At 51.6% G+C, this 14,410-nt stretch overlaps 8 protein-coding genes across 8 annotated transcripts; 6 read left to right on the top strand and 2 right to left on the bottom strand.

Annotated features, from left to right (window-relative positions):
* Positions 1 to 128: 128 nt before the first annotated feature.
* A1O7_04948 (uncharacterized protein) lies at positions 129 to 2,175 on the bottom strand (the record flags this gene model as incomplete). Its single annotated transcript, XM_007758958.1, has 6 exons — positions 129 to 568; positions 637 to 1,039; positions 1,101 to 1,198; positions 1,251 to 1,504; positions 1,560 to 1,769; positions 1,835 to 2,175. 6 exons carry the CDS (start codon positions 2,173 to 2,175, stop codon positions 129 to 131), a joined length of 1,746 nt encoding a protein of 581 aa, XP_007757148.1.
* Positions 2,176 to 2,247: 72 nt separating this feature from the next.
* Positions 2,248 to 2,868, top strand: A1O7_04947 (uncharacterized protein; the record flags this gene model as incomplete). Its single annotated transcript, XM_007758957.1, has 1 exon — positions 2,248 to 2,868. One exon carries the CDS (start codon positions 2,248 to 2,250, stop codon positions 2,866 to 2,868), a length of 621 nt encoding a protein of 206 aa, XP_007757147.1.
* Positions 2,869 to 3,711: 843 nt separating this feature from the next.
* Positions 3,712 to 5,744, top strand: A1O7_04946 (uncharacterized protein; the record flags this gene model as incomplete). The annotated part of the gene is made up of 5 exons (XM_007758956.1): positions 3,712 to 4,332; positions 4,562 to 4,748; positions 4,799 to 4,979; positions 5,033 to 5,191; positions 5,243 to 5,744. 5 exons carry the CDS (start codon positions 3,712 to 3,714, stop codon positions 5,742 to 5,744), a joined length of 1,650 nt encoding a protein of 549 aa, XP_007757146.1.
* Positions 5,745 to 6,036: 292 nt separating this feature from the next.
* Positions 6,037 to 7,166, bottom strand: A1O7_04945 (uncharacterized protein; the record flags this gene model as incomplete). The annotated part of the gene is made up of 2 exons (XM_007758955.1): positions 6,037 to 6,930; positions 7,020 to 7,166. 2 exons carry the CDS (start codon positions 7,164 to 7,166, stop codon positions 6,037 to 6,039), a joined length of 1,041 nt encoding a protein of 346 aa, XP_007757145.1.
* A 537-nt stretch (positions 7,167 to 7,703) lies between these two features.
* Positions 7,704 to 8,693, top strand: A1O7_04944 (uncharacterized protein; the record flags this gene model as incomplete). Its single annotated transcript, XM_007758954.1, has 1 exon — positions 7,704 to 8,693. The coding sequence occupies one exon, from the start codon at positions 7,704 to 7,706 to the stop codon at positions 8,691 to 8,693; it is 990 nt and encodes a 329-aa protein (XP_007757144.1).
* A 378-nt stretch (positions 8,694 to 9,071) lies between these two features.
* On the top strand, positions 9,072 to 10,100 carry A1O7_04943 (uncharacterized protein; the record flags this gene model as incomplete). Its single annotated transcript, XM_007758953.1, has 3 exons — positions 9,072 to 9,269; positions 9,338 to 9,593; positions 9,676 to 10,100. The coding sequence occupies 3 exons, from the start codon at positions 9,072 to 9,074 to the stop codon at positions 10,098 to 10,100; spliced, it is 879 nt and encodes a 292-aa protein (XP_007757143.1).
* Positions 10,101 to 10,826: 726 nt separating this feature from the next.
* On the top strand, positions 10,827 to 11,819 carry A1O7_04942 (uncharacterized protein; the record flags this gene model as incomplete). The annotated part of the gene is made up of 3 exons (XM_007758952.1): positions 10,827 to 10,957; positions 11,010 to 11,157; positions 11,211 to 11,819. The coding sequence occupies 3 exons, from the start codon at positions 10,827 to 10,829 to the stop codon at positions 11,817 to 11,819; spliced, it is 888 nt and encodes a 295-aa protein (XP_007757142.1).
* Positions 11,820 to 12,287: 468 nt separating this feature from the next.
* Positions 12,288 to 13,451, top strand: A1O7_04941 (uncharacterized protein; the record flags this gene model as incomplete). Its single annotated transcript, XM_007758951.1, has 1 exon — positions 12,288 to 13,451. The coding sequence occupies one exon, from the start codon at positions 12,288 to 12,290 to the stop codon at positions 13,449 to 13,451; it is 1,164 nt and encodes a 387-aa protein (XP_007757141.1).
* Positions 13,452 to 14,410: the final 959 nt, after the last annotated feature.

Raw genomic sequence — 14,410 nt, 5'->3', positions numbered from 1 at the left:
GGTTTCACTATAGAGGTGATTCAACGGGTCAAACGAAGAAGCAAAACTGCCAAGACTCATGTCATGAATCCGACAAATTGGAGAACTCGCTAGACTATACAAGATTATTGTTCAAGTCTCCGATTCGCCTAGTAGGTGATCGCCTCATAGCCTTGATCGGGATTGTCGAAGTAGTACGTAGTATCCCTGCCAGGCGCCTCCTTCATGGAGAAACCATTGCCCAAGTACGCAAAGCGATTCGTCGAGAACGTCTCCCAATTAAAGTCCTCGTACCGAGGTTCTTCCAGCATTTGGAACCAGTGGACTCTGCTGCCGGGATGTAAAGCCACGACGGGTCCATCGATCTTTCCGTTTTTGAACCAGGATCGACACTTTGTGCTCCAGGCTGTTCTGGGCATAAAGGCTTGGATGTGTTCGTCGAAGTCCTTGACGGCTTCCATTTTGGGTTCCACCGACTTGATGCCCTGCATCTGACATTTGTGCAGCATGCGAATTATATATTTCGCGGAATGTTCGATGATGGGGAGGACTGAACCGTGTCCAATCGGGGCATTGGGACCAAGGAACACTAAGTATAGAATGTTAGAGCAGCCCTTGCAGTAAAAGTGTCGGGGGTGGAGATAAGGGTATACGTACTGAAATGGTTGGGGAATTTCGGCACTGCCAACGACAAGTAGGCGGCCGGATGTTCTTTCCACTCGTCTGCCAGACTAACTCCATTTTTGCCAATCACTGGGTATCTCGGACAGAAAGAGATGTCGAAGCCGGTAGCGCATACGAAGATGTCGACCTTCAAGACTTCTCCAGTAGTGGTTTTGATGCCCTCCGGTACGATTTCCGCAATTGAATCCGTAACAACCCTGACGTTATCTTTGGTGAGGGCTTCTAGGTAGCCATTGCCCGGCGTGGGTCGACGGCATCCAACGCTGAAAGAGGGAATGAGATGTTTTAGGAGAGGGGAATCGGCTCCGAGCTTGGTTTTCATTTCGTTCGCAGAGAAGGCCAAGGCCTCGGCCTGTTCAGGGCTGTCTTTGATGATCTGGTTCACCGACGTTAGATTGCCGTATCCGAATGGCATAAAAAATGTCACGTCAACTTACAAATTTAAATCTCGAGTTCAGCTCGGATTCGACTTCTTTCCGGTAGTGGAGGTAGGCCGAAGGATCGGTGCGGAATTTTTCCTTCTGAGCGTCGCTAACTTTTGAAGTGTCAGCCAAATCTCGGATTTCTAGTGGCAATCATATACTCACAGTCAAAGTTGCTGCCATTTGGACCGGCCTTGCTCTGGGCGAAGCCGGCAGTGATCCAGGTTGGACTCCGGATGAAGGTGACCAGGCGCGCCACATCTGGTTGTAACGTAGGCACAATCTGCACTCCAGAAGAACCACACCCTAGAACCGCAACATTCTTGCCTCGCCAGTCCACACTCGGATCCCAGGCAGCACTGTGAAGTAGTTGGCCTTTGAAGGTAGTGAGGCCCGGGATATCGGGCCATTTCCAGTTACTATGGAGAAGAGTCAGCCCATGTTCGGCAAAGACGTAGGAATGCCTCGATATACTTCAGAATACCCGATCCACTAATCATGAAGTGGCCCCAGTCGTGAATGATGTTTCCAGTTGTCAAGTCTTCCACCGTGATATTCCAAATGCCCTTTTCCTCGTTCCATTTGGCTTCGATGACTTTGTGGCTCAATTTGATGAATCGATACAATTCGTATTTATGCGCGACGCTGCGGAAGTAGTCGAGAATCTCGGGAGCGGGAGAATAGCTACGAGGCAAAGTGAGCATATTCCACCTCCGAGGTGTCTTGACGTATGGGATTTGGGGACTTACAAGTGATTCCACCCTGGGTACGGTTCCCAGGTAAACTGGTAGCTGTGCGAAGGAATGTCGCAGGCACAGCCTGGATACGTATTCTCATACCACGTCCCGCCAACCTCAGGATTCTTTTCGTAAACGACATGAGTAACGTTCTTCATGTGCTTTTCTATTTGATGCGCAAGATTGAGTCCCGAAGCGCCCGCGCCAATCGTGATGACTCGAAGTTGGACGGGATCGCCTAATCTTCTGTCGGGGATGGTATAACCACTGGAAGTGCCATTTGAGTCTGTCGGCTTCGCGTGTCCATTGAGGACGGGTGGTTGCCCATCCGTTTCATTCTCCTGTGGCTGCATGTCGTTGGGTCTGGTGGCTTGAGGCGATGGTGGTAAATTACAGCTTGGTCGAATGTTGACAGCTTGGTCAAAATGTTGAAAGACAAGTATAGAGAGCAGTGGCCAGCATGCTTCTTGGGCTCCAGCGACTTCATTTATCTGAATGCTTCGATGGAAACCGTGTTCGACGATCTCTCCGCGTTCGCATATCTCTCCACGCCTCTTCCCCCCCTTCCCTCCCGCCTCACAAAATCAAGTGGTGTGACCTACACGATTGGGCGCCGCGTCCGGGGTGGGCACGGGCGGGCCGGGTCAAGTAAGAAAGTTGACTCAAGAAGCCGGATCAACAAGCCGACTCAGGAAATCGAGGTCAAGAAGCCGAAGGTACTGGGTCTCGGCACTGGCGATTGGGTGGTGGCGCGAACCTGGGCGCGAACTCGGCAAGTCCTGAGAGACGCTAAGCGGCGTATTTCGGGGGGACCCATCAGCAGCATGGATATAGCGGCACGAACAGCTCTTTACCTATTTCAAATTGCTTGGATTTTTCCATCAGACCAAGACAAGTTCTACTTTTCTTCAACATCTATTAGTATTGAGGCTGGGAAACTTGGGGTTGCTGACCCTGTCAGCGCGATTCCACCTTCGCTGCCTCCGGCGCACGGCGGGAACCCCGGATGGCCCGGGAATAGGTCCCAAAATTCCATGTACGGGTAGGTGTCCGGAGCACCAACTCCCGCACCCGCTCCTAAGTCCCGGACCAGTGGTGCCCAAAATGGTTCCAAGACACGGTGAGATGGGAATTTCCCCCCCAAGATCCACCTCCCCAGACCCTGGAGAATGAGATTGGGGTGCACCCGTACTCCGTGCTCGTAGTGCCCTCAATGATACAGATGTGGGGACATGAACGGGGGCGCCTTTCGCCTAAGGTGCTAGATTTGGACGAACCTCAGCTTTTCCAACCTCTGTCGTAGAGCCTCTGTGAATGCGAACCTAAATTCAACGCTCAAAACACCTTCATATAACAAAGACCTTGTCCTCGCGCCCATCCGTCGAGATTCACGCAGAAGATGGCGAGTCCTGAAGCCCAGCCTCGGTCACCTCAACTGCTGAGGCAGTCCCGCAGAGCCAAAATTGCCTGCAAGTCTTGTAACGCGCGACGGGTCAAGTGCGACGTGGTTGACTCGCAGCCCTGCTGGCACTGCAGAGTACGACAGAAACCTTGCGAACTGATAGATTCGCGTAGGGGAAGGTTAGATTTGCCCCGTCGCATGGTTTCAACGCCAGCTGGCTGATGGAAATCCTCACAAAAGGTATCCGCGAGCTCGCAATGGCACAAGCGGCGCCAAACCCCCGGAGCGCGAAAGTAATGCAAGTTCCATACAATCAGGGGAAACCACCATCGCCTCTGTTGCCGTAGAGAAGTCTCCTGAGCAGTCGCGGCACGACTCTGTGGCCTCGACCAACGTGGAGGAGGTCTTGCAACCAGCCACGTCGCCCATATCCACGGTCGAATCGGCACGGAAAGCCGACACTTTCAATTCCGTGGACGGCCCCGAAATGCTCTTCGCTCGCATGGCAGAGGTGCAGCCCGTTCATGACAGCCCGTCCGACATTCGTAAGCAATCCAGGATGCTGTACCTCGGCGAAACGTTCACTTTGGCATTTGTGGTCAAGACCGTTTGCAGTCCTTCAGCGACTAGTAGCGACATCAGGAATCACTATCCAATTCCAGGCTCGGTCGCCGACAGGCTAGATCGACCGGACGATCCCGCCAAACTCTTCCTACAACACGAGGAGGTCTTTCTACAAGCCCAAGGCGCTTTTACGACTCCGAGGAAAGACCTCAGTGATGAATTGGTTGCCGTTTTCTTCAAATACTTCCATCCCGCTTGGCCAGTCTTCGATCGCCGACGCTTCGTCACTCTGTACGATCGAGGCCAAGCTTCCCTTCTCGTTTTACAAACAATCTACTTTATTGCCGTCAGTATTTGTGACGAGGCCCTTCTCACCCGGGTTGGCTTCACGGATCGGTACCAGGCGAGGCGAGTTTTCTATCTACGAGCAAAGGGACTATATGATGCAGACTACGAAAAGGACAAAGTCATTCTTGCTGCGGTGTTGCTCCTCCTGGGATTCTGGTGGCAAGGCCCGGAAGACCAAAAGGATACCTGGCACTGGGTAGGCTGTGCCATTAGCCTGGCGCAGACTCTGGGGATGCATCGGTCGTAAGCATCATACATCTCATTATCCTTCTGGAACTCCGTGGCTAACTCCATCCTAGGACAGCTCGATCTGGCATTGATCCACGTCAACGTTCGCTGTGGAAAAGGATATTTTGGTCCATCTATGTAATGCCTGTGGCCCAACATCTCAAGGCGGGCAAACATGTGCTAACCACCATATATAGGCTCGTGATCGGCACGCCGCAGCAGCTTTGGGTCGCCCTGTCCGCATCAATGATCAAGATTGTGATGTGGAGGAGCTTTCCGAAGAGGATTTCGAATTGGATATGGCGCCCGAATCGAACATCATAAACTCCCAGGAACGATACCATGCTCAATACCCTATAGCCATGTCAAAACTCGCCATTATATGTGAGTGCGCCATTTGCCCGTTGCGTCCGCCAAACTAATCGCCGGAGCAGTTGGTCGCATCATTCTGACTAGATACACCCCCCACAGCCATAATACTCTTCAGGACGTCAAATGCATTGGCGAAGATTTGACTCGTTGGAGAAAGAGTTTGCCGAAGGAAATGCTCCTCCAGGACATCGGCGAGGCTGGTGGAGCAGGGTTCTGGGCCTTCATGCTGAATGCAAATTACTAGTAAAGTCCTATGGCGATCAACCCCTGTGTTACTTTACTAATCAATGGGCCAGCACTTGTCAGATTCTTCTATTCCGGCCCAGTCGCGTTATGGTCGAAACGGATGAAGAAATCCTACACGATGCAATCGCCAGATCGGCCGCAGATGGCATGACGCGCATCGCCGAGGACTTGCTGACTTCGGGCGTTCTGAGGCAAACTCAGGTACATTTGTAAGTTTTTGGTCGTGGGAATTGGCAAAAGCCTTCACCTAACGATGCCAGGGCTCCTGCTTTGTTTGCCGCATGTAGTATGCACGCGATTGTAATACGACGGAAGAGTATCATTCACGGTCAGGTGGCTGAAAACCGGGCTCGGCAGTGCATGCTGGCCTTGAGTGAACTAGCAAAATCATGGCCAGTGGCAGGTTGGATACTTCGGCTCTTCATTAGCTTGATGACCAGGCTCACCGGTCACTCCTTTGACATCGACCCTAAATGGGGCACTGCAGCGGGACCTGCTACCTCGTCCGCTGTTGTTCCTCCCCAACAGCCTTGTCTAACGAATGCCAGTGTTTTACCCCACCAGCAGCAAGAACCTCAAGGCAATTCAGCTGAGCAAGGCTTGGAGGCCGGACCAGGAGTCTTCCAGGCTTCCGCACCCGCAAACCCTTGGTCGCATGACCTGGGATCTGAGGACCTGGACTGGATATTCCAGGATTCTTTGGGCGGCTTCAGCCTGTACGACTTCAGTCTTCCCGCCGCGCCCGCCAATTTTACATTTTAAGCTAGCCAGCACCGTCATGATCTTTCCGCTACACGTGGTAAATTTTCTCTGAATACCCCAAAAGGGGAAACCAGTCGCATGTTGTATCATGTGGACCTCATTGCGGGTTCGAGGAGGGCCGTGTACACATTGCCGGCCAATGATTTTCGCCGTATGAAGCAACGCTTCTAGTATAAGGGGCGCACAAGGCGAACTTGGCTGATGTCGCATCCGAGCCCACATCTGCCGTTTTTCTCGAGGGAGTTGACGTTGGTCAAATCAGAATCAAAGTGAAGGGTCCTCGTGCGAGCGTTCAAGCACATTTTGAGTTGATGAATGTCGCCAGATGAGACATGGCGATTCGGGTGTTGTCGTGAACTTCTTCGGAGAACAGAATAAATCCATGCGGGCTTCCTGGGTAGCACTTTACCACTGCCTCGCCCCCTGCAATCATCCATCGTACTCCCATAAACACCGAATCCTCGAGCAGGCAATCCTCCGTCCCGCAGCTGATGAATGCCGGGGGAAGATCCAGATTGCTCAAGTCGGCGTAAAAGGGAGATATTTCAGGAGCCGACCAATCTTCGGAACCCGTGCTGGGAAGATAGGCAGCGCGGAAATGGTTCAGCAGGTCCTCGTCCAAGATCAAGCTTGGCTGCTTTTTGAAGTGTCTCGTGCTCGCGTGCCATTGTAGCGAGTAGGCACCGTAATGTAGCAACACACCCTTCAGCCTGACGGAAGAATACGTCGAGTTGGGCGAGCGTAACAAGTCCAAAGCGGCCAGAAGCGCCAGATTCGCTCCTGCGCTCTCACCGCCGACGAACTTGAGGCTTGTGCCAAACTCTTCCTCTCCGTGATCGATCAACCAGGTGGCCACGTCGAAGCAGTCCTGTGGTCCTGCTGGGAAAGGATGTTCTGGAGCCAGTCTGTATCCGACCGAGAGGCAAACCAAACTGCCGGCGTTGGCGACTTTTTGGAGATAGAGATCAGATGAGGTCTCATCGTTAAGGACCCATCCACCGCCATGGATGTGCATAAATATCCCTTGGGGCGCTGAATCATGCTCGGGCATTAGAACTCGACAAGGGATGGAGCGATTGTCATCGCGAGAGGGAACGGAGAAAGCAGTGGCCGATGGTAGCAACGTCGCTCCCGGCAACGGAGTCAGTCCAGCCTTTCGCAGCCTCCGATACTCTGCTGCGCCGACCTGGGATTCAAGAAGCCAGAGTAAGTATTAAGAACTTGGGATATGGGTCTGCCAATGTTCCAGGGGCCGCCCGCAGGATGTTGACTCACCTCGTACCACTTTTGCCCGCGGGACTCGAGTTCCTGCAGCCTCAGGTTAAAGTCACGAGTAGCAGGAGTAATGGCCGATGATTGGAAGATCTTTTGATTGATGTACACATCACTTTCAAGTTCGTTTGGGGATGAAGCGTCCCCCATTTGTTCACAGTGGATTGGTTTGATGGTAGACCTTTGAAAATCATCTACGGACTTTGTATCAAACGGAAGACATGATCAAAGTCGTCGAAGCATAGTACATGCACTTAAATGCTGATTCCCGCGGCAAAGATCAACGGCCGACCCGCCCCAACCTTCGGCATGGGAAAAGAGGATCCTGAGGCCCCCGGGTTTTGGCACAAACCCTTTGTCTTACCAATCAGTAACGCACGCATGGTGGCACCAAAACCATTACAGCCAGTCCCATGTTTCTATTTCTCGGCCAGGATCTAAGAGAGCTCCGATTTGTCTGAGGGTGGAGTGCCGCTCCTGGCTGAGTCGGCTATATGCACCATACCGAACCTGTTTTGAGAAACTAGGCATGCCTATTTGGCTCTCCGTGCACTCCAAATTCGGACCAATTTAGGCCACCTAGTTTCGTTATCATCTATCCTGCCACACTCTAAATGCAAATATCACAGGAACGTTAAACGAAAGTGAATTCTAGTTTAAAATAAAAGCATTTACAGAATCGCAAACATGGCCAAGCCTTGGAAAGAGCCAATTGCCCTCATCGGACTAGGCTCCATCGGCGTATCATTTGCGGCTCTGTACCTTCGACATACAGAGTCTGTCATCCGCTTGTACGATCCCCGTCCGGATCTGGTTCGACATCTCGAGACGGTACTTCCAAAGTATCTCAATACAGATGCGGCCGATCTACAGGTCAGACATTTGCTCGACAGCGGTCGACTTGTGGTTTGTCGGTCCCTGGAGGATGTTTGCCGAAATGTTAGCATCATCCAAGAGCAAGGCCCCGAAATCCTTGACCTGAAGTGTACCACGTGGCAAACCATTCTGCGGGTCGCCGCACCACACACTCACCTGTGGAGCTCAACTTCTGGCATCACGGCATCGCAACAGAACGAGAAGCTGTCTGATCAAACCAGACTCCTGGTGGTACACCCATTTAACCCTCCTCATGTCATGCCACTCATCGAAATCATACCATCACCGGTGACGCAGAGTGGAGAGACTCAGTTTGCACTGGAATTCTTTAACACCTTGGGATCTGGCCACCAACCCGTTGTGTTACGCAAAGAAGTGCCCGGGTTTGTCGGGAACCGCCTTGCGTTCGTCCTGCTGAGAGAAGCGATGCACTTGGTCAAGGAAGGTGTGGTGAGCGTTAAAGATCTTGACAAGATCGTGGAGAACAGCATCGGGCCTAGATGGGCCGTCACTGGTCCTTTTAAGGCCTACAACTATGGCGGTGGCTTTAACGGCATTGGTGGATTTCTGAATAACCTATCCCATACAATTCAAGCTGTGTGGGACGACTCTGGTGTTCTATCTTTGCAAGATACTGCCGTCTGGCCCTCGATTGCGGCTGCGAAGGATGGTAAATCTGCAGAAAAGTCCGACTGGGCCAAAAGCCTTGTGCAACAAGTTGACCAAACTTACGGTCGTCCCACGCCCGATCAACTGAGGGAACGGGACGACAAACTGGAAAGGGTATTGCATGCCAAATGAAGGGTGTTGGTCATGTTGAAAAGGGTTCTGATCCGCTCGGAGCCACTTGTGGCAGACCTGTAAGCATAGTTTCGTTCTCGCCTTGGCGTAAAAGCATGGTACAATTCAGAGTGCATGAAGACTGCTTCCGCTTTTCTTTAGCCTCGATTCTCTAAAGTTGGCACTGCAGTATTTCCTTACTTCCTTTCGAGACTCGTACCCAACAGACCTGCTGAGGACTTGTAGCAGATTGGGTTAGCGCCGTTGCGTACCCCTCAGGCCTATATATGCCCAAGATGGCCGCCCCCCTTTCCCCCCTCCCTCCAGACGTCTTCAAGTCGACACATCAACCAAAGCAGAAAAGTCAAAAAAAAGAAAGAGTTGCCGTCGCATAAAACCATGAGTAACAAAGAAAGCATTTGGAAAACGGCCTACGATGCTTCTAAAGACAGTACTGTTATTCAGACGTCGGAAGTCGAGCCCGGGGTCTTCGTTGTCCAAATGAACGCGCCAGAGTCGCACAACATCCTCACGCCGCAGATGATGGGGGCGGTGGCTCGTGAGGTCGATCGCCTATCTGCTATGAAAGTTGACGAAGTATGTACTGGTTAGTGTTCAACTTTACGTATTCAGAGACTGATGATAGATGCTTTGTTCCACCAAAGATCACAGCCATTATCCTGATGTCGTCTGGGAAATCTTTCTGCGCCGGAATCGACATCAATGCGATCAGAGACGATCCCACCTTTGAAGAATACATAACCCGCTCGGTAGATCCATTCTACGCGGTCCAGGAATCACCCGTTCCCACCATCGCCTGTGTCCAAGGGGCCGCCATGACGGGCGGATTTGAACTTGCCCTGAGTTGCGATATTGTCATTGCTTCACGCGATGCTGTCTTCCGCGACAATCATGCAATGTGTAGGTTCGAAACCCTTGTCCCCAATTTTTTTTCTGAAACAGTGCAATGCGACCACGATGGCTAGCTCACTGGCGAACACAGATGGAGTCCATCAGATAAGAGGACTTTCCCAAATCCTCCCCCGGGTTTGTGGGCCCTCGAATGCGAAGTTGGCAAGTCTGGCCTCTATGCCGGTCACAGCCAGCAAAGCGCTCGCTTGGAACATAGTTTCTGAAGTAGTGGACACTCCTGAAGACTTGTTCCCGATGGCGATGCGCATCACCAAGGGTTTCGCGTATAACAATGGTCCAATCCTTCGAGCTCTCAAGAAGACGATGAATGAAGCATACGAGCTTTCTTATGGAGAAGCACGGAAGCTTGAATTGACGAGTGACGTCGACTACTATGCCAGTCTCGGCGATGACAAACCTCGAATATTGACTGAGGGAGCCAAACGCTTCAACAAACGTGTTGAGGAGCTCGGCACCACTGCAGGGATGCGGGGCGGCATGGTGGAAGAAGATTGAAAATTGCACGAATCGACGGTGTCGTTCAGATACCTAGAGTGACTTTCTCAAGTCCTTCTCGACCGTCACATTGGTAGCTCCTTGAAAGTGTCGCCTGTTCTAGTCAAGTTTTAGGGCAAAGTTGCGGCAGTGGTCAGTTTCACTGACGAATTTGGCTTCGAGCCCTTCAACGCCTGCCAGCAGCTCCCTCGGGACTTGGCAGCTCTCTGGGCCGATGTCACGTGATCTCACTAACGGGTTTGTACTCTGGAGACCCCGCCAGCCCCCGCCCTCCTGCCGTCCCTTCAGAAGCCTCATTCATGATTGATTGGAAACGGACGTCCCGTACAAAAGCTGATGGCCAATCTCGCCCTGGAGAAGAGGGTCTAAGATCTTGGCGTTACACGCATAGAACTCAAAAAGGTCTTCATCCAAGACGCTGTTGCTTGGTATGTAGGTTCAGGGGTTTCCTAAGGATCTTAAGTACGGAGAAGAAGGGGGTTTAGAGGTGGGGAAAGCTGTCTCCTGGCAAGCAGCCTTTGACCCTCGGTTACTTGTTTTCGGCTTCTAGGCCTTTTCCCTGCCTTACCACATGACGTGGAGTTCCCATTGTCGAATGGCGCTCCTTGGCTCCGCATGACTGCATAAAATGAGCCCCTTAATTCAAACGGATCCTCGAGCTCTGAGCTGGCACAGTGACAAGTGAGAAAACCTATAGCACCGAAGATTCGAAGTTATACAACAACAATGACATCCACTACCACTTCGGACGGTGCTGCGGACCTTCTGGTCCGGGCGACAATCCCGGCGTATAAATGTCCTCCGGGGACGAAGATGCACATTCTCGACTTGGGCAGTCTAGAGATCGATGAGGGATGGTAGGGATTGAAAGCTGCTCTCTTCAGTAATCGTAACTCAACTCTTGTGCAGGCTTCTTCGAGGAGCCAATACTAGCTCCGCGGCCAACAGGAATCCAGAAAACAAATACCGGGAGTTGATTGTGATCTCGGCACTGATCGACTATCCTGGTGTTGGTCTGATCCTCTACGAAACAGGCTGTGCTGAGAATCTCGAAGTGGTAAGGCACCTCCCTGCGATACAAGGAAGCTGTTTCGAATCGTTCTCGCGTAGGCATGGGGAGCGCCTCTAACTGATATTTTCCCACGAACTGAGTACACCGAAGAACAAAAACTACCGGCAGCTATCAAAGCTGCGGGGTATGATATCAAGGACGTCAAGGCGGTGATAATCGGCCATCTTCACCTCGACCATGCTGGGGGTCTCGAACACTTCATGGACACAGATGTACCAATCTATGTCCACGAAGAAGAATTCAAACACGCATGCTGGGCTGTTGCTACAGGAGCCGATTTGGGTGTTTATTTACACCACTATATGGACCTCCAGAAGTTGAAGTGGGTAACCTTCACGGAAGATCATCTCGACTTATATCAAGGAATCACCCTGCACCATTCGCCCGGGCACACCCCTGGACTCTGCATCATGCAAATCAACTTGCCACAAGACGGGACCTTTATCTGGACGACAGATCAATTTCACATTGCAGAGAATTATGAATTGAGCCACCCCCACGGGTGGTTGGCGCGAGACCACAATGCTTGGATCCGCAGCTCCAAGATGATCCAAAGGCTGCAGAAGGCATTCAACGCCCAGTTGATCTTTGGGCATGATAAGACAGTAGCAACCAAGTTCAAACAGGCCAAGCCGTTCTACGAATGAGCTTATTGCTGCCTTACACTCGGATGTTAGCCCTCTAGTTGGTGGTGAATGCGTTTCTGATGGCATTGATGTGTTCCCCAAGCAAGCTTAAGAGCTGAGTAAACTCGCACTCGTAAGGTACGAATTAGAGCAAATCCTGTCCGAGAATAACTCCGCCAATTGCTGTGCTGGGTTTGGCTCGAAGAGGCCGACACGGCCCGGGTTCTTTCGCTGGCCAGACGCTTGGAGTACTTGCTGCGCATACTGGACGATCACTTACCCAGTACTTTCGGAGCTTCCGATGGTTATATACGTCAAGGTTCCAAAACAATGAAACGATCGGGGTTCGACAGAGATCTTCCCATTGCTGTTCATAATCGGCTGCTTTATGATTTTGCCAATTCTCAAAGACAACCCCACCGAACAGTGACACCGACTGACTGCCTTTCCCCGCCAAAGGCTAAGTCTACAAGCAGCCTGTTGCCTATGATGAACTCCACTCTACGTCCACTTGCTGGGCTCTTTCAACCCACCAAGCTTAAGGCTCTCTACTATGGTCCGCACACAGTGAAGAACTCATTGCTGTCATGCCTACCATCCCAGTCTTCCAAGGCCCTCATCGTCACGGTTCCCACACTAGCCACCAAGACAAATCTCATCAAACAGATTGAGCAGCTCTTGGGGCCAAACCACCATTTGAGTACGTTTCACGACATCAAGGAACATGCGCCCATCGCACAAATTGACGAGGCAAGCGATCTGGTGCAGCAAGATGGCAACCTCGATACCGTTATCAGCGTGGGTGGTGGAAGCCCGATCGACTCGGCCAAAGCCATCAGTTACCGTATGCATAACAAGAATGGGCGCTTCCTGACGCATATTGCCATTCCTACCACTTTGTCTGCTCCCGAAACGACTGCATTCGCCGGCTTCACCATGGAAGACGGAACCAAGACCACCGTCTACCACCCAAACCTCCAGGCCAGCTATGTGCTCTACGACCCATCATTTGCCAGGCACACTCCACCAACTCTGTTTACCAGCACCGGTATCCGTGCTCTGGACCATGCCGTCGAGATGCAATACCATCCCACCGCAACTGTCGTACCTTGTCGCCAGATGGCCCTCAGCGCCATCCACGATTTCTTCAAATACTTGCCCCAATATCACCGAGATCCGACGGGCGTAGACGACGAGGTGATCACACGTCTGTTCCTGGCTAGCTTTTCGAGCATGGGCTTCCTTGGGCTCAATATGAAGGGCGGGTTAGGACTAAGCCACGCTCTCGGCTATGCTCTGGGGAGCCCCTACCGAATCCCACATGGCATTACCAGCTGTCTCACGCTTGGCCATGTTGTTAAGCTCAAAGCCCGACGTAATCTTGAACACGCAGCAAGTGTGGCAGCCATTCTTCCGGCAATGGGTATTCAACGCTCCGGTGACGACATTGAAGATGCTGAGAAGGTAGGGGACCTTATCCTTCGCCTGGTCGCAGACTTAGGCCTCAGTACGACGCTCACAGAAAAGAATGTGTCGCGCGACCAAATCGACATCATCACTGCTCGTGCGACTGTTCTAAAGCGTAAAAGTCTTGACTCGGACGGGCAGAAAATGTGGGAAGACGTTAGTACACTAGTGCAAAAGTTGTATTGATGATGAGAAGGATCCACAAAGATATCGCGATGGTACTATCCTTTAATCGCTCTCCTATAGTGTGTGTATCGTCATCATCGATTCCGCAATGCCTGCCCAAAAATTTATTATCTATCTGTTGAATGATTAGCGTCTACGAGCACTCTTTCTGTAGTCGAAATACTGGTGATAGAGCTGGATCTGTTAAAGAATAAGATACTATCCTCCACCACAAGGGTGTCTGCAAATATTTGGTCAGGGGATGGTCCAATTCATTGACTTGAGACATGTATTCTTTGAGACCTTGCGTTGGACTATGCTTCTCTGAACTATTGCCGAACTTGCTGATCTTGCATAGACTCCAAGCCAACAGTGTAACAGGACGGATGCCAACGAGTAGAATGAGGAGGTCAGACGACAGTCTCAATGACTGCAAGGGCTGCAAGCGCCTCAAGTTGTCTATCTGAATTGCTATCTGAGAGAGAAGAAGAGAGAGGGAGAGAGAGCGTTACAGACGCCTTGGAAGTAGGGAGGCACCTTCCCACTAGCCATATCAGGCTTAGTGGCGTCATGTGACAAACAGGAACAACATCGTGAATGTCGTCCATGATGACAGGTAACAGTGAGGGTGACCTCACTGCTAAATCCGGGAGACAGGTCGTCGCTGGAGACGGCCCGGCCGAGCCGTTCGAAATGACTAAGGCACTTGACGGCTAGCTTGCTACCGAGTTCCAGCAAAGGGACTGGGAGTTTCCTGTTCCGGATATTCAGGTATAACCGTGCGATGGGCCAGGATTGGTGTAGCACATTGGGTGGAGTGCTTCAACGACCATAGCCGAGCTCCTCCGGACTTCTGCCCGTACTAACGTTATGCTCTTCCGGCTTCTACACTCACATTGCATATTGTATGCTGTTAATAATCCATAAGCAAGTCTCAACGACGAAAGAATTGTACCTCATTGCAAACACCGTGCACGTTC

This window comes from Cladophialophora yegresii (assembly GCF_000585515.1).
Source record: "Cladophialophora yegresii CBS 114405 chromosome Unknown aczIN-supercont1.3, whole genome shotgun sequence".
Taxonomy (NCBI): Eukaryota; Fungi; Ascomycota; class Eurotiomycetes; order Chaetothyriales; family Herpotrichiellaceae; genus Cladophialophora; species Cladophialophora yegresii.
Note: the sequence above shows the minus strand (reverse complement) of the source record. Positions and strands in the feature narration are given on the sequence as shown.